Source organism: Lipotes vexillifer, unplaced genomic scaffold (assembly GCF_000442215.2).
Source record: "Lipotes vexillifer unplaced genomic scaffold, Lipotes_vexillifer_v1.1 scaffold884, whole genome shotgun sequence".
Classification (NCBI taxonomy): domain Eukaryota; kingdom Metazoa; phylum Chordata; class Mammalia; order Artiodactyla; family Lipotidae; genus Lipotes; species Lipotes vexillifer.
In genome coordinates this window covers 524694-543245 of record NW_006789227.1, presented here as the reverse complement: position 1 = coordinate 543245, position 18552 = coordinate 524694, and the positions used below count along the sequence as shown (strand labels likewise).

Sequence of the window (18552 nt, the reverse complement as noted above, 5' to 3'; positions counted from 1 at the left end):
TGTGTGATAGATTTGAGTTGGAAACACAATTTTATTTCATGTGCTTAAAAAAAGAAGTAAATTCTCAAAAGTCCTCAGTTGATCCAAACTGTATTAGAGAGGGAGGGTTAAATTATAGTACACTAAATGCAGTTTAAAAAACACAAAAGATAGACAGATACCTGCTTTGTAGAGGATGAATTTTAGGAGACTTGGGCAGCTTAGAGGCCTCAATTCCAAGAAGCTGGACAGCACCATTATCAGACGCTATGGCTAAGTAGTGGAAACCCTGGCAGAATGTGAGTGTCTTGACACGTCCCCCAATTCGGCTATACGTAAGAATAGACCTGCACAAAAGAAAAGTAAGACTGCATTTCTGAAAAGCCACAAGAGTATTACTATTGCTGATATTAAATAGCCACATGACTATTAACAAACAAAAAGTACTACTCTGAGGTCTGTTTCACTACTTGACCTCATAACAAAAACAATAATCCCCCTCAAAAGCACTGGTACAAAATCACCTTTTCTTCTGATATTTTTTAATGGCTACCTTCACACACACCTCTCCAATCACAGAAAGCCTGTCCATCCTCCTTTCCAGCTGGAACTCCCATACTTGTGGCCCTGACCCAGTTCTCCTTCCTCTCTGCAATTCCTAAGCCCTACTCTTACCCCTGCAGTTATTCTATAATCCCTCAGATGCAGCCTGGCACAGCAGGAAAGGCACTGGCTTTGGAATCAAAGGGCTGAGTTCCACTTCTGACGACCCATATGATCTAGGTCAAGCCATTAACCTGTTCTGCGTCTGTTTACTCATTTACAAAACAAAGACTGCCCAATTTATGCAACTGGGACATAGTGTAAATAACATGTCATAAAACATTCATTAATGCACAATATTATTATAATATTCAGCCTCTCTCACACACGTTGACCTCTCAAGCTGCCTATCCTCCTTAAGTTCACTGCCAAACTTCTTGACCCTGACCTACCTACACAGGGTGCCTGCCTCCCATCACCACAAAGTCCCTCCTTCACTGCCCCCTTCAAGGGCTGCATACTCAGCCTTCTAAGGGGCCATTCCCCTAAAAGGTCACAAGCCCCTAATCACCAAATTTATTCATCTCTATCTTTTGTAATTTATTTAATTTTGTTATACAAATTAACACATATTAAATATACAAAAATTATTGAAATACAGAAAATACAGAAAAGTAAAACCATACTTCTACCACCCAGAGGAACACTACTGACATTTTCTTATATAACCTTCCAAAGAGTTTTCTATGCATATTACAATATATTCATATTTGCTTTTCAAATTAATATGGAATCATATTTTATATATTTTTAATTAATCATGCCTCTCTAGTTCACTTTTTGTTAATAGCAGCTTTGCTGAAATACAATTTGTATACCATAAAGTACAACATTTTAAAGTGTATAATTCAGTGACTGGTGTAGCATTCATCAGTATTTCATCCATTTTTGTGCCTAAATAATATTCCAGTGTATGGATACACCACATTTGTTTATCTGTTCAACAGGTGATAAGACATTCTGGTTTCCACTTTTTGGCTTTTATGAATAATGCTACTATGAACACTCGTTTATAGATTTTCATGTGAACAAATGTTTTCAACTCTCTTGGGTTTATACCCAGGAATGAAACTGCAGGGTCATAAGGTAAATCTATGTTTAGCATTTGAGAAACTGCCAACTTTTTTCCAAAGTTGCTGCATCATTTTACATTCCTACCAGCAATGTACAAAGGTGCCAATTTCTCCACATCCTCTCCAGTACTGTTATTGTCTTTTTGATTATAGCATTCTAGTGGGTGTGATGTGGTAACTCGCTGTGGTTTTGATTTACATTTCCCTAATGATGTGGAATATCTTTTTTGTATACATATTGGTCCTATTTGGAGAGAAATCTACAATTACCCCTTCATATTCTTGGGGGAGTGGTTCCAGGACCCCCAGTGGATTCCAAAATCAGTGAATGCTCTAGTCCCTTACAGTCAGCCCTCTGTATCCAAGGGTTCCATATCCAGAGAAAATATTCTATCCATGGCTGACTGAATCTACAGAACCCACAGGTATGAAGGACCGACAGTATCTGAATCCTCTGCTTTTTGAGTTTTTTTTTTATTGTTGAGTTCTTTATATACTCAGGGTACTTAAACATATGATTTTAAAATATTTATCTCATTCTGTGGGTTTTCCTTTTGCTTTCTTGACAGTGTCCTTTGAAGCACAAATGTTTATAATTTTGATGAAGTCACATCTATTTTTTGTCACTTGTGCTTTTTGATGGTGTATTTCAGGAAGTCCTGCCTAATCCAAGGTCATGAAGAACTACATGCTTATGTTTTCTTCAGTTTTATAGTTTAGCTCTTACATTTAGGTCTATGATCCATTTTGAAAAATTCTCTGCAAACTCATTCTTCTGCATGTGGCTGCCCAGTAATCCCTGCACCTTCTTTTCAGGTTATTCTATCCCCCATTCAACTGTCCTGGCACCCTTCTCAGAAAACAGTGACCATAAATGCACTTCTGCATGTCAGTTCTAGCCCACTGATTAATATATTTATCCTTATGCCAGTAATACAGTGTCCTGACTGCTGTAGCTTCGTAGCAAATCTGGAAGTGTGAGTTCTCAAACTTGGTTCTTTCCTAAATTTTCAGACTGTTTTGGCTATTTAAGTCCTTTGCATTTCTTTACAGGACTGTAGGATCAGAATGTCAATTTCTGCAGAACGAGGCAGCTGGAAATTTCATACGGATTTCATAGAATCTGAAGATCAACTGGGATGTCTTTCCACTTATTTAGGTCTTCTATAATTTCTTTTTTTTTATATCACTTCTTTCAATGATGTTTTGCAGCTTTCACTATTCAAGTCTTGTGCTATTTTGTTAAATTGATTCCTCAGTACTTTATTCTTTCTGATGCTAAAGTAAATGGACTTGTTTCCTTTATTTCATCTTTGGATTGTTCACTGTTAGCAAACAGAAATCCAACTGAGTTTTGTACACATAAATAAAACATAATCTTCTATTCGGTAACTTTGTGGAACTCATGTTAGTTCAAATAGGTTTTTCTTTAACATCTTTATTGGAGTGTAATTGCTTTACAATGTTGTGTTAGTTTCTGCTGTATAACAAAGTGAATCAGCTATATGTATACATATGTCCCCATATCCTCTCCCTCTTGCGTCTCCCTCCCACCCTCCATATCCCACCCCTGTAAGTGGTCACAAAGCACGGAGCTCATTTCCCTGTGCTATAGAGCTGCTTCCCACTAGCTATCTATTTTACATCTGGTAGTGTATATATGTCAATGCTATTCTCTATGTCCCAGCTTACCTTTCACCCTCCCCATGTCCTCAAGATCATTCTCCACATCTGCGTCTTTATTCCTGTCCTGACCCTGGGTTCGTCAGAACCATTTTTTTTTTTTTAGATTGCATATGTGTTAGCATACAGTGTTTTTCTCTTTCTGACTTGCTTCACTCTGTATGATAGACTCTAGGTCCATTCACCTCACTACAAATACCGCAATTTCATTTCTTTTTATGGCTGAGTAATATTCTGCTGTATATATGTGCCACATCTTTATCCATCCATTGATGGACACTTAGGTTGTTTCCATGTCCTGGCTATCGTAAATAGTGCTGCAACGAACACTGTGGTTTTGGATTATGGCTTTCTCAGGGTATATGCCCAATAGAGGCATTGCTGGGTCATATGGTAGTTCTACTTTTAGTTTTTTAAGGAACCTCCATACTGTTCTCCATAGTGGCTGTATCAATTTACATTCCCACCAATAGTGCAAGAGGGTTCCCTTTTCTCCACACTCTCTCCAGCATTTATTGTTCGCAGATTTTTTTCATGATGGCCATTCTGACTGGTGTGAGGTAATACCTCACTGTAGTTTTGATTATCATTTCTCTAATGATTAGTGATGCTGAGCATCCTTTCATGTGTTTGTTGGCAATCTGTATATGTTCTTTGGAGAAATGTCTATTTAGGTCTTCTGCCCATTTTTGGATTGGGTTGTTCGTTTTATTGATATTGAGCTGCATGAGCTGCTTGTACATTTTGGAGATTAATCCTTTGTCAGTTGCTTCTTTTGCAAATATTTTCTCCCATTCTCAGGGTTGTCTTTTCACCTCCTTATGGTTTCCTTTGCTGTGCGAAAGCTTTTAACTTTCATTAGGTCCCATTTGTTTATTTTTGTTTTTATTTCCATTTCTCTAGGAGGTGGGTCAGAAAGGATCTTGCTGTGATATATGTCATAGAGTATTCTGCCTATGTTTTCCTGTAAGAGTTTTTACAGTGTCTGGCCTTACATTTAGGTCTTTAATCCATCTTGAGTTTTTTTCTATACAATGTTAGGGAGTGTTCTAACTTCATTCTTTTACATGTAGCTGTCCAGTTTTCCCAGCACAATTTATTGAAGAGGCTGTCTTTTCTCCACTGTACATTCTTGCCTCCTTTATCAAAGATAAGGTGACCAAGTGCATGGGTTTATCTCTGGGCTTTCTATCCTCTTCCATTGATCTGTATTTCTATTTTGTGCCAGTACCATGTTGCCTTGATTACTTTGGCTTTGTACTATAGTCTGAAGTCAGGCAGCCTGATTCCTCCAGCTCCTTTTTTTCCTCCCTCAAGATTGCTTTGACTATTCGGGGTGTTTTGTATTTCCATACAAATTGTGAAATTTCTTGTTCTAGTTCTGTGAAAAATGCCATTGGTACTTTGATAGGGATTGCACTGAATCTGTATATTGCTTTGGGTAGTATAGTCATTTTCACAATGCTGATTCTTCCAATCCAAGAACATGGTATATCTCTCCATCTGTTTGTATCGTCTAATTTCTTTCATCAGTGTCTATTTCTTCTGCATACAGGTCTTCTGTCTCCTTAGGTAGGTTTATCCCCAGGTATTTTATTCTTTTTGTTGCAATGGTAAATCGGAATGTTTCCTTAATTTCTCTTTCAAATTTTTCATCATTAGTGTATAGGAATGCAAGAGATTTCTGTGCATTAACTTTGTATCCTGCTACTTTACCAAATTCATTGATTAGCTATAGTAGTTTTCTGGTGGCATCTTTAGGATTCTCTATGTATAGTATCATGTCATCTGCAAACACTGACAGTTTTACTACTATTCCAATTTGGATTCCTTTTATTTGTTTTCCTTCTCTGATTTCTGTGGCTAAAACTTCCAAAACTATGTTGAATAATAGTGGTGAGAGAGGGCAACCTTGCCTTGTTCCTGATCTTAGAGGAAATGGTTTCAGTTTTTCACCATTGAGAACAATGTTGGCTGTGGGTTTGTCATATACGGACTTTATTATGTTGAGGTATGTTCCCTTTATGCCTACTTTCTGGAGAGTTTTTATCATGGGTGTTGAATTGTGTCAAACGCTTTTTCTTCACCTACTGAGATTATCACATAGTTTTGCTCATTCAATTTGTTAATATAGTTTATCACATTGATTGATTTTCGTATACTGAAGAATCCTTGTATTCCTGGGATGATAAACCAGACTTGATCATGGCGTATGATCCTTTTAATGTGCTGTTGGATTCTGTTTGCCAGTATTTTGTTGAGGATTTTTGCGTCCATGTTCATCAGTGATATTGGCCTGTAGTTTTCTTTCTTTGTGACATCCTTGTGTGGTTTTGGTATCAAGGTGATGGTGGTCTCATAGAATGAGTTTGGGAGTTCTCCTCCCTCTGCTATATTTTGGAAGAGTTTGAGAAGGATAGGTGTTAGCTCTTCTCTAAATATTTGACAGAATTCGCCTGTGAAGTCATCTGGTCCTGGGCTTTTGTTTGTTGGAAGATTTTTAATCACAGTCTCAATTCCAGTGCTTGTGACTGGTCTGTTGATATTTTCTATTTCTTTCTGGTTCAGTCTCAGAAGGTTGTGCTTTTCTAAGAATTTGTCCATTTCTTCCAGGTTATCCATTTTATTGGCAAACAGTTGCTTATAGTAATCTCTCATGCCCCTTTGTATTTCTGCAGTGTCAGTTGTTACTTCACCTTTTTTGTTTCTGTTGATTTGAGTCCTCTCCCTTTTTTTCTTGATGAGTCTGGCTAATGGCATATCAATTTGGTTTATTGTCTCAAAGAACCAGCGTTTAGTTTTACTGATCTTTGCTACTGTTTCATTTCTTTTTCATTTATTTCTGAACTGATCTTTATGATTTCTTTCCTTCTGCTAACTTCGGGGTTTTTTTGTACTTCTTTCTCTAGTTTCTTTAGGTGTAAGGTTAGGTTGTTTATTTGAGATGTTTCTTGTTTCTTGAGGTAGGATTGTATTGCTATAAACATCTCTCTTAGAACTGCTTTTCCTGCATCCCATAGGTTTTTGGGTGGTCGTGTTTTCATTGTAATTTGTTTCTAGGTGTTTGTTGATTTCCTCTTTGAGTTCTTCAGTGACCTCTTGGTTATTTAGTATTTTTTAGCCTCTATGTGTTTGTATTTTTTACAATTTTTTCCTGTAACTGATATCTAGTCTCATAGCATTGTGGTCAGAAAATGTACTTGATATGATTTCAATTTTCTTAAATTTACCAAGGCTTGATTTATGACCCAATATATGATCTATCCTGGAGAATGTTCCATAAGCACTTGAGAAGAAAGTGTATTCTGTTGTTTTTCGATGGAATGTCCTATAAATATCAACTGAGTCCACTTTGTTTAATGTATCATTTAAAGCTTGTGTTTCCTTATTTATTTTCATTTTGGATGATCTGTCCATTGGTGAAAGTGGGGTGTTAAAGTCCACTACTATGATTGTGTTACTGTTTATTTCCCCTTTTATGGCTGTTAGCATTTGCCTTATGTATTGAGGCGCTCCTCTGTTGGGTGCATAAATATTTACAGTTGTTATATATTCTTCTTGGATCGATCCCTTGATCATTATATAGTGTCCTTCTTTGTGTTTTGTAATAGTCTTTATTTTAAAGTCTGTTTTGTCTGATATGAGAATTGCTACTGCAGCTTTCTTTTGATTTTCATTTGCATGGAATATCTTTTTCCATCCCCTCACTTTCAGTCTGTATGTGTTCATAGGTCTGAAGTGGGTCTCTTGCAGACAGTATATATATGGGGCGTGGTTTTGTATCCATTCAGCCAGTCTATGTCTTTTGGTTGGAGCATTTAATCCATTTATATTTAAGGTAATTATCGATATGTATGTTCCTATTACCATTTTCATAATTGTTCTCGGTTTCTTTTTGTAGATCTTTTCTTTCTCTTGTGTTTCCTGCCTAGAGAACTTCCTTTATCATTTGCTGTAAAGCTGGTTTGGTGGTGCTGTATTCTCTTAACGTTTGCTTGTCTGTAAAGCTTTTAATTTCTCCAACGAATCTGAATGAGATCCTTGCTGGGTAATCTTGGTTGTAGGTTTTTCCCTTTCATCATTTTAAATATGTCCTGCCCTTCTGGCTTGCAGAGTTTCGACTGACAGATCAGCTATTAACTTTACGGGGATTCCCTCCTGTATGTTATTTGTTGCTTTTCCCTTGCTGCTTTTAATATTTTTTCTTTGTATTTAATTTTTGATAGTTTGATTAATATGTCTTGGCATGTTTCTCCTTGGATTTATCCAAGGGGAAGTATGGGACTCTCTGTTCTTCCTGGACTTGACTATTTCCTTTCCCATGTTAGGGAAGTTTGCAACTATAATTTCTTCAAATATTTTCTCAGTCTCTTTCTTTTCCTCTTCTTCTTCTGGGACCACCAGTATTTGAATGTTGGTGCATTTAATGTTGTCCCAGAGGTCTCTGAGACTGTCCTCAATTATTTTCATTCTTTTTTTTCAGTAGTTATTTCCACTGTTTTATCTTCCAGGTCACTAATACATTCTTCTGCCTCAGTTATTCTGCTACTGATTCCTTCCAGAGAATTTTTAATTTCATGTATTGTGTTGTTCATCATTGTTTGTTTGTTCTTTAGTTCTTCTAGGTCCTTGTTAAACGTTTTTTTTTTAATTCTTTCCATTGTATTTCCAAGATTTTGGGTCATCTTTACTATCATTACTCTGAATTCTTTGTCAGGTTGACTGCCTATTTCGTTTTCATTTGTTTGGTCTGGTGGGTTTTTACCTTGCTCCTTCATCTGCTGCATATCTGTCTGTCTTCTCATTTTGTCTAAGTTACTGTGTTTGTGGTTACCTTTTCGCAGGCTGCAGGTTCGTAGTTCCCATTGTTTTTGGTGTCTGCCCCCAGTGGGTGAGGTTGGTCCAGTGGCTTGTGTAGGCCTCCTGGTGGAGGGGACTGGTGCCTGTGTTCTGGTGAATGGGGCTGGATCTTGTCTTTCTGGTGGGCAGGGCTGCATCCAGTGGTGTGTTTTGAGGTGTCTGTGAACTTAGTATGACTTTAGGCAGCCTCTCTGCTAATAGGTGGAGTTGTGTTCCTATCTTACTAGTTGTTTGACATGGGTCATCCAGCACTGGAGCTTGCTGGCCACTGGGTGGAGCTGGGTCTTAGCATTGAGATGGAGATCTCTGGGAGACCTCTCGCCAATTGATACATGGGGCCAGGAGGTGTGTGCTGGTCCAATGTCCTGAACTCAGCTCTCCCACCTCAGAGGCCTGACACCAGGGTGTAGCACCAAAACCCTGTCAGCCACATGACTTAGAAGAAAAGGGAGAAAAAAAGGAAGAAAATTAAAAATAATAAATTTTAAAAATTATTAAAATTATATTTTAAAAATACAAAAAATAGAGCAACCAAACCAATAACCAAATCCACCCATGGTAACAAGTGCTAAAGACTAAACTAAGATAAACATAAGAATCAGAAACACATCATTCACAGACAGCAAACCCCAAGCCTACAGTTGCTCACAAAGTCCACCAATTTGGGGATGATTTGTTGTCTATTCAGGTATTCCATGGATGCAGGGTACATCAAGTTGATTGTGGGCATTTAATCTGCTGCTCCTGAGGCTGCACGGAAAAATTTCCCTTTCTCTTCTTTGTTTGCACAGCTCCTGGGGTTCAGCTTTGGCTTTGGCCCCACCTCTGTGTGTAGGTTGCCCTCAGGCATGTGTTCCCACTCAGAGAGAAGGAGATTAAAGCAGTAGCTGATTAGGGGACACTTGCTCATTCAGGCCAGAGGGAGGGAGGGGTACAGTAGTTATAAATGGAATGCGGGGCGAGCCTGTGGCAACAGAGACCAGCATGATGTTGCAACAGCCTGAGGCGCACCATGTGTTCTCCTGGGGAAGTTGTCCCTGGATCATGGGACCCTGGCAGTGGCATGCTGCACAGGCTCCCAGGAGGGTGTGGATAGTGACCTGTGCTTGCACACAGGATTTTTGGTGCCTGCAGCAGCAACGTTAGCATTTCAAGCCTGTCTCTGGGGTCCCAGCTGATAGCTGCGGCTCATGCCCATCTCTGGAGCTCATTTAAGCAGTGCTCTCTGCCTTCTGTGGGCAGACAAGGAAGGAATCCCCTCTCCTCCTGCACCCCGAAACAATGGTCTCTTACCTCTTAGACAGGTCTAGACTTTTTCCCAGACTCCCTCCTGGCTAGCTGTGGCACACAAGCCCCCTTCAGGCTGTCTTCACGCAGCCAATCCCAGTCCTCTCCCTGGTATCTGACCTCCAAAGCCAGAGCCTCAGCTCCCAGCCCCACCTGCCCCGGCGGGTGAGCAGACAAGCCTCTCAGGCTGGTGAGTGCTGGTCGGCACCAATCCTCTGTGCGGGAATCTCTCTGCTTTGACGTCTGCACCCCTATTGCTGCGCTCTCCTCCGTAGCTACGAAGCTTCCCCCCTGCCTAGCCCCCATCTCCACCAGTGAAGGGGCTTCCTAGTGTGTGGCAACTTTTCCTCCTTCACAGCTCCTTCCCAGTGGCACAGGTCCCGACCCTATTCTTCTGTCCTCTTTTTTCTTTTGCCCTATGCAGGTACATGGGGATTTTTTTGCCTTTTAGGAAGTCTGAGGTCTTCTGTCAGCGTTCAGTAGGTGTTCTGTAGTTGTTCCACATGTAGATGTATCTTTCACGTATTTGGGGGGAGGAAGGTGATCTCCACATCTTACTCCTCCACCATCTTGAAGGTCCCTCTGTTTTTTTCTTTTCATTGCTTAAGACAGTCTATATACAGGATCATACTGTCAGCTAATAGTTTTACTTCTTCCTTTCCAATCTGCATGCCTTATATTTCTTTTCCTTATCTAACTGCCCCACCGAGAACCTCCAGTACAATGCTGAATGAAAGCAGTGAGAGTGGACATTCTTATCTGGCTCACCTTAGGGGAAAGCTTTCAGTCTTTCACCATCAAGTATGAAGTTAGCGGGCTTTTCATAGATGTCCTTATCAGTAGTTGTCTATAATAGTTTGTTGAATTGTTTTTACTCATAAAAGGGTGTTAGATTTTACCAAATGTTTCCTGAGAGTCTTTTGAGATCATATGTGGTCTTCATCCCTTACTCTATTAATATGATATATTCATGGATTGATTTTCATATGTTGAAAAGGGTTTGCATTCTTGGGATAAACTGCACTTGGTCATGGTATATAATCCTTTATTATGTTGAATTCAGTTTACTAGTATTTTGTTGAGGATTTTAATGCCCATATTAACTATGGGTCTTGGTCTGCTGTTTTCTTGTGATATATTTGTCTGGTTGTGGTATCAGGGTAACACTGGCCTTATAGAATGAGTTAGGAAATGTTCCCTCATCTATTTTTTGAATAAGTTTTTGAAGGATGGGTGTTAATTCATGAAGCATTTGGTAGAATTCACCACGAAGCCATCTCAGCCTGGGTTTTTCTTTGCGGGAAGTTTTTCTTTTACTTACTAATTTAACCTTTTGTTTTAGGTCTATCCAGATTTTCTATTTGTTCTTGATTCACTTTTGACAGGTTGTATCTCTCTAGGAATCTAATCTGCCCATTTCATCTAGGTCATTTAATTTGTTGATATACAGCTGTTCATAGTATTCCTCAGTACTCCATAGTAGTGTACTCAAAGTAACATCCCTTCTTCCATTCCTAATTTTAATAATTTGAGTCCTCTCCCTTTTTTTAATTGGTTATTGTAGAAAAGCTTTGCCAATTTTGATCTTCCCAAAGAACTGACTTTTGCTTTTGTTGGTTTTTCACCTTTATTTTCTATTCCCTATTTCATTTGTTTCCTCTTTAGTCTTTATGATTTCCTTCCTTCTACTTGCTTTGGGTTTACTTTCTTTTTTTCCTAGATTTTTAAGGTTAAGGCTAAGTTACTGATTTATGACCTTTCTTCTCTTTAAATACAGATGTGTACAGATATAAACTTTTCTTTGAACACTCCTTTAACTGCATCCCTAAGTTTTGGTATGCTGTGTTTTCATTCTCAATCATCTCAAAATATTCTCTAGTTTCCCTTTGAACCACTGCTTATTTTGCCATGTGTTGCTTAATCTCCACATACCTGTGAATTTTCCAAACTGCTTTCTGTTACTGATACCTAGTTTCATTCCACTGTAGTTAAAGAACATATATGTTGATATGGCTCAGTGCCTTTAAATTTATTGAAGCTTGTTTTCTGTCCTAGATATGATTTAACCTGGAAGTGTTCCATGTGCCCCTGAGAAGAATGTGTATTCTGCTGTAGCTGAGTAGAGCATTCTATAGTTGTATGTTAGAGCTGGTGGGTCTGCAGTGTTGTTCAAGTCTTCTACTGCCTTGTTGATCCATCTATAATGAAAGCAGAGTACTTAAGTCTCCAACTATTACTGTTGAATTGTCTATTTTCCCCTTCAATTCTGTCAGTTTTCTCTCCATTCGGGGGCTCTGCTGTTAGTGGCATTAGTTTGTAACTGCTATGTTTCCCTGATGCGCTGACGCTTTTGTCATTATAAAATGTCCTTGTCTGTCTCTAGTATCAATTTTTGTGTTAAAATTTATTCTGTCTGATATTAGCATAGCCGCTCCAGCTCTCTTTTAGGAACTGTCTGCATGAAGTATCTTTTTCTTCAGTCCTTTTACTCTCACACTGTGTCTTTGAATCTAAAGTGTTGTCTCTTTGGACAACACATAGTCATATCATATTTTGTCATACTTTCTGCCAACTCTGTTTTTTGACTACATTTAATGGAATTACCAATAAGGTAGGACTTATGTGTGACACTTTGCTATTTGTTTTCCCTGTGTCTTACATGGTTTTTTTTTTTCCCTCCTTTGGCTGTTGTTGCTCTTCTATTCCACCACTGCTGCCTTCTTTTGTGTTAAAAAGATATTTTCTAGTACACCATTTTAATTACCTAGTTTCTTTTACTATGTGTTTTTGTGTTTTACTAAATGTTTTTAAGTGTTTCTTTTAGTGGTTTCCCTGGGAAATACAATTAACGTCTAAAAACAATCAGATTAATACCAAATTTGCTCCAATATATCTGTTCCCTCCTCCCCTGTCTGTACTATTAACGTAATACAAATTACACCTTTATATATTATAAGCCCATCAACACAGTTTTATAATTATTTCTTTATATAGTCTTCTCTCAAATCAGACAGCAGGTAAAAAGAGTTACAGAAAAAAATAATTTGTACTGTCTTATATTCACTCATGTATCTACATTTACCCCATGCTCTTTATTTCTTCATGTGGTTCAAGTTAGTCTCATGTCCTTTCCTTTCAGCACAACAGACTCTTTTTAGTATTTCTTTTAGGGAAAATCTGCTAACAATAAATTCCCTATTTTTATTTAACTTGGAATGTCTTAATTTCTCCTTTGTTTCTGAAAGACAATTCTGCTGGATATAGAATTATTGATTGACAGTCTTTTTCTTTCAAGACTCTGAACACATCATCCCACTAACTTCCAGGCTCCATCATTTTCTGATGAAATGTCAGCTGTTAACCTTACTGAAGATCCCTTGTACGAGATGAGTCACATTTCTCTGCTGCTTCAAAATTTTCTCTGTGTCTTTCATCAATTTGCCTATAATGTCTCTAGTATGGCTCTCTTTGATCTTTATCCTACTTGGAGTTTGTTGAGCTTCTCAGATATGCAGATTAATGTTTTTTGTCAAATCTGGGGGAGTTTCAAACCACTTTTTCTTCAAATATTCTTTCTGCTCCTTTTTCTCTCTCCTTGCCTTCTGAGACTCCTATCATGTGTATGCTGGTTCCACAGGTCTCTGAGGCTCTGTTCAGTTTTTATTCTTTTTTAGTTTTCATACCTCTGAATGGATGTCAAACTGATCTATCGTCAAGTCCCTGGTTTATTCTCTTGCCAGTTGAAATCTGCTGTTCAGCCCTACATTTAGCATTTCAGTTATTATACTTTTCAACTCCAGGATTTCTGCTTATCATTTCTATCCCTTTGACATTATCTATTTGTTGAGACATTTTTCTCATACTTTCCTTTCAACCCTTTAGACATGGTTTCTTCTAATTCTTTGAATGTATTTTTAGTCACTAATTTAAAGTCATTGTCCAGTAAGTCCAATGTCTGGGATCAGTGAGGTACTGTTTCTATTACCTGCATTTTTTCCTGTGTATAGGACACACTTTCTGATTTCTTTGCTTGACCTGCAATTTTTGTCCAAAACTGGACATTCTAATTGATATGTATCAACTTCAGAAATAATATACCAATGTTGTTGCTGTTTGTTTAATGATTTGCCTGGACTAATTATACAAAGTCTGTATTCTCTCTCATGTGTGGCCACTGAACTCTTTGTTCAGTTAGATTAATGGTCAGCTAATGACATTTCCTTACATCTCATGAACTGATAAGGGCTCCAGCCTTTGTTGAGGCTCTCTGTGCTCGCTGTGGCACACCTTCAGCAAAGCAGCTTACAACTTGGCCTTATCCTTCATTTCCTGCTTGCACAGAGTCTCAAGGTCAGCCAGAGGTGAGAACCTGGGGTCTCCTCAGTTCTTTCTTGGGCTTGTGCACAACTGTGCAAATGCATGTGGTCTTACAGATATCCATGAATACATCCAAACTTTTCAAAAGGCCCCTATTGATATCTCACTCTTCCTTTAAAGTTTTTTGTCAGCCTCTTATGAGCTACAACTGGGAATGCCAACTCAGGCAGCTGCAATGTTAAACAAATACCACCAATAATTTCAACAAATGCCCTATGGGTACAGTTTTTCTCAAAGAACAAGGCAATAGTCAGGTCAAATAAAGATAGGCCCTAATTATGGAGCTTTTCAGCAAACTGGTCAAATAGTGACAATTCTCTGGAGATGGGGCTTTGGGGGAGTTCCAAAGCCATTACAACCCTACCAGTGGCTACCTAGCTGTTGGTTTTCATAGTTACTGTAGTTGTGGGACTGTTAGTCCTCAAAGCCATCACAGAGCTTGGTAGTGGGGGATGAAACTGGGGACCACATACATGGCTCACTGTTCTGAGAGTCAGCTGTTTTTCTTGAACAACAACTTTCAGATTGATGTAGGACTTTAATTTCTAGAATTCTGAAAAAGTTGATTTTGAAAGTTTTTGCCAGTGTTCTGTTTTTATAGAGGAAAAGATTTTTTAAAGTCCTTACTCTGTCATTCTAAAAACAAAAACCCTACCTGGGTTCTTAAACCTACTTCTCAAACCTGTATTTCCACACACTATATCAATATATTCCATATCAAAAAATGTATTTCCACAATAATCACTTATTTATCCATTTTCACCCCCTACTGCTGAACTTTTGGTTTGCTTCCAGTTTTTTACAATTAAAAAGAAAGCCAGGGCTTCCCTGGTGGCGCAGTGGTTGAGAGTCCGCCTGCTGATGCAGGGGACACGGGTTCGTGCCCCGGTCTGGGAAGATCCCACATGCCTCGGAGCGGCTGGGCCCGTGAGCCATGGCCGCTGAGCCTGCGCGTCCGGAACCTGTGCTCCGCAATGGGAGAGGCCACAACAGAGAGAGGCCCGCGTACCGCAAAAAAAAAAAATAAATAAAAAATAAATAAATAAATAAATAAAAAAAAGAAAAAAAAGAAAGCCAATCTGAACAGCCTTAAAACTAAATCTCTTGAGTTTATTCTTAGTATCTCCTTAGGATATGTACATCATAAAGGCTTGTAATATATAATGTCAAAAGCCCTCCAGGGATTATGGATGTATGAACTATACTTCACCAAAGGGCATTGTGTGAGAACACCCAAATGCTTTACTAGGCTTTCATGCCACTCGGTTTTTTTACTGCATTTGAGAGCTGTTTATAAGTCCCTTTCTTAAACCCTCTCTTCTGTTGCAGTATGACATAACTTAAATGGTTTCTTCTCCCTTCTTTTCTGACTACTCACTTCCTGTCCCCAAAATTCAATTTTGTAAGATTCAGGCCTCAGGCCTCCTCAGGTCTTTATAGCCCTTTAGTTCAGGGTAGTGATAGCACTCAAAAATTTCAGCTTCCAACACTATCTATGACTCTAAAATATGTAATCTTAACACTGATAACTTTCTTGCACATGCTTCATATTGTTTCAACTCTTCATTGGGACAAAACTCCACTTAGATGTTTTACCATCAAATTCGGCAAGTACCAAATACATCAATCTTCCCTAAAACTGAGAAGCTAAATGAGCCAAAAATGGGGTTGCACAAAAAGTGTATATGGAAAAGACAGTTTAGAATACTACAAAGGATTAAATTGAAAAATATCTATGTAAAAGTGTAGAAAAACAGCAATTTTTCAAGAACTAGTCCCCAAGGGACAAACTAAAAGTTTAAGTCAAATAAGAAAGAGGAAAATGGCAGAGCCAAGATCCAGATGGCCTAAATCACGAATCCAAATTCAATGAGAAAGTAAGAACTGGAAACTGGGTGGTCAGCCAACATAATGCATAAGGGAAAAGCCTCAGTAGTCAGAATGTACTAGTAGATTTCCTAAGAAAATATAATATCACTTTTGCTGCTCTTTCCCAGCCACCAGCTGCTCCCCACATGGTTCTAGCAATAATAATAGCCTCCTTCTCCCTCATCAGTTCACAAAGGCATGTGATGAAGGCAACACTTTCTATTCCCTTCCCCTCTTCCCCTTCCTGGACCTAGAATGAAGTACCTCCAAGCCAAGGCCTACTGCAGTCCACAAACAAGAGAGCAGGTATTACAGCAAGCAAGAGAGCAGCTGTGGCCAGAGGAAACCCAATCTCCTAATCATCATACAAACTTCCCAAACACTACAGTTACTGTCAGCTAAATTGCCGCATTTTCTGGTATACCACTGCCTAAAATATGACACTGGGATACAGAAGGCATGGCTCTGTGATAAAGATCATTTGGAATTAACAAGAGAGGTTTTTGCAAAGTTAAGTTTACTCAAGTCAATTAAACTCACCCTCCTAATAAAAGCAATAATGAATGCAACTAACGATGATAGTAACAAAGAATCATTTGGAAAATAATTATCAGAAGAGGTTTTAAAAATATTAATCAAAATGTTAATAATGGTGGGGGGAAATCAAAAGAATGGTTGTAGGCAGGGAAGAGGCAGGGATTTCATGCAAAGGAACATGAGGGTTCATCCTGGTTACATCTGTATCTTGAGTGTGGTTTAAGCTGCACAGGTGTGTGTATTTGCTGGAACTCATGGAACGTTTAAGATCTGTTTACTTCACAGAGTATGAATTTTATACCAAAAAAGAAAAGGAGAAATATAAGCAAATATTAACAATATGTATGCTGAAGTTTTTAGGGGAAGTCTCCTCATGTCTACAACTCACTTTGAAACACATTTTTACAAGATGAATTGATAAGAGGATGGATAATTATATGACATAGCAAATATAGTAGAATTATTAATTAGAATCCTGCAGCAAGCATATGCTTGTTCACTGCAAAACTCAACTTTACTTGAGGTTTGAAAATTTTGTAATAAAATATGGACAAAAAATTGCTACATGGAGCCAGGATTCTTTTACTGATTTTCGATTTATGTTCTTACCAATGCAATGCCAAGACAGAATGAACATGAAAAAGAATTAAGCATGTTGTAAAAATATAGAGCTCTTTTAAAAGAATAAACAGAACAAAATCATATCAGGTTGGTAAGGATTAAACTTTTGAATTATTTTAGTTTATCAAAGATATTTTGTTGTTTGACCATTTTGTAGTTAACTCCGGTCAATCAACTGATAAGGAGAAAAGCACCAAAGGTTCCCCACATCTTTTCATGTACATAAGATTCAATTTTGATTTCTAGTAGCTTTCTTTTCAAGACCCAGACCAAACGAGGCACAGAACAAATATGAATATCAAGTAGGGAGATAACTATAAAGTTGTACAAACCTAAAATAATTCTTATAATCCCACTTATCATAGTCACATCATGCATATTTGAAGAGTCTTAAAGATTTCAGTAATTACCTCTCTCTTGACTACTCCAGTGGGTCATGTTACAATATGTGTTGTCCTTACACAGCTGGCCACTCCATCATTTTCCGACTCTTCCCATGCTCATACTCTCTAACCCATTCAGCAAATCTTGATGGCTCCACCATCAAAACATACCCAGAATCAGATCATTTCCCACTACTTCCCCGTCTCGCTCCATTACAGAAAAAGCCTCCTAATACTTCTGCCCTGCACCTCTTCAGTCTATTCTCAACACAAGAGCCAGAGTAATTCTGTGGAAATTTAATTCAGATCATGTCTCTCCACCACTCGGGACCGTCCAAAAGCTCCCATCTCACTCAAAATCAAAGTCCAAGTCCTTCACAACAGCCTGAAAGGCCCTGTATAATTCGGGCCCTCTGACCCTCTTTCCCACTCACACAGACCTTTCTGCTCTTCCTCAAACATGCCAAACATCTTCCTGCCTCAGAACCTCTGAAGCCCCTGTGTCTGCTGCCTAGAATGCTCTTCCCCAAGACATCCACATGGCATTTTATCTCACCTTTGTCAGGTCTCTCCTTAAATGACATCTTCTCCGTGAGGCAGCAGATGAGTTCTTTAAACTCCACTCTACCCAACCTACTGCATTCTCTCTTTCTTCGCCAAATTTTTCTCCATAATGTATTTTACCATCTAATACACTGTATGTTTTACTTATTTACCTGTTTATTGTCTGTCACCTCCCACTAGAAGGAAAGCTCCACAGAACATGTATTTGTGTCCATTTATCATTACTGTATCGCTGGTACCTAAAATAGCACCTGTCACAGAATGAGCACTCAATAAATACTTGCTGACTGAATGGATGGATGGTTGGACTCTCCGCCTATGCATAGGTTACCTGGTGGTGGTGGTCTTCCCCTCCATCTTCTGACTGTTCCAGATTTTCACTGTGCCGTCATTTGAACATGTGGCAAAAAGTGAATGTTCGTCAGAGACTCTAATGCGGTTCACAGCAGATTTGTGTTCATGAAGATGTGCAACTAGTAGCCCCTTAGGCCGCCACCCTAAGGAAAAGCAAAAGAGTGTGTCTTAAGTTGCAGTTTACAAACACAATCTTTCCTTCACCCCCAGCTACAAGCACCAACAGCCAACAGGAGAACAATCATAAGAACTAAACAAAGGGTCCCAACAGCTAGCCAATTCAGAGTGCCCTACTGGACTATGACAGATACTATCGCCTATGGAGAAAGTCACCCATGTTCACATAGCCTTAGAAAGACTGC

General features: G+C 38.7%; 1 protein-coding gene across 1 annotated transcript in view; it reads right to left on the bottom strand.

The window, feature by feature from the left end:
- The window catches only part of PIK3R4 (phosphoinositide-3-kinase regulatory subunit 4), a 74811-nt gene that overhangs the window by 10424 nt on the left and 45835 nt on the right, over window positions 1-18552 (bottom strand). The window contains exons 12-13 of the mRNA XM_007462423.1: window positions 18168-18333; window positions 162-326 (exon numbers count right to left, since the gene is read on the bottom strand). Coding sequence (XP_007462485.1) covers window positions 162-326; window positions 18168-18333 — 331 coding nt within the window. The remainder of the gene's footprint in view (window positions 1-161; window positions 327-18167; window positions 18334-18552) is intronic.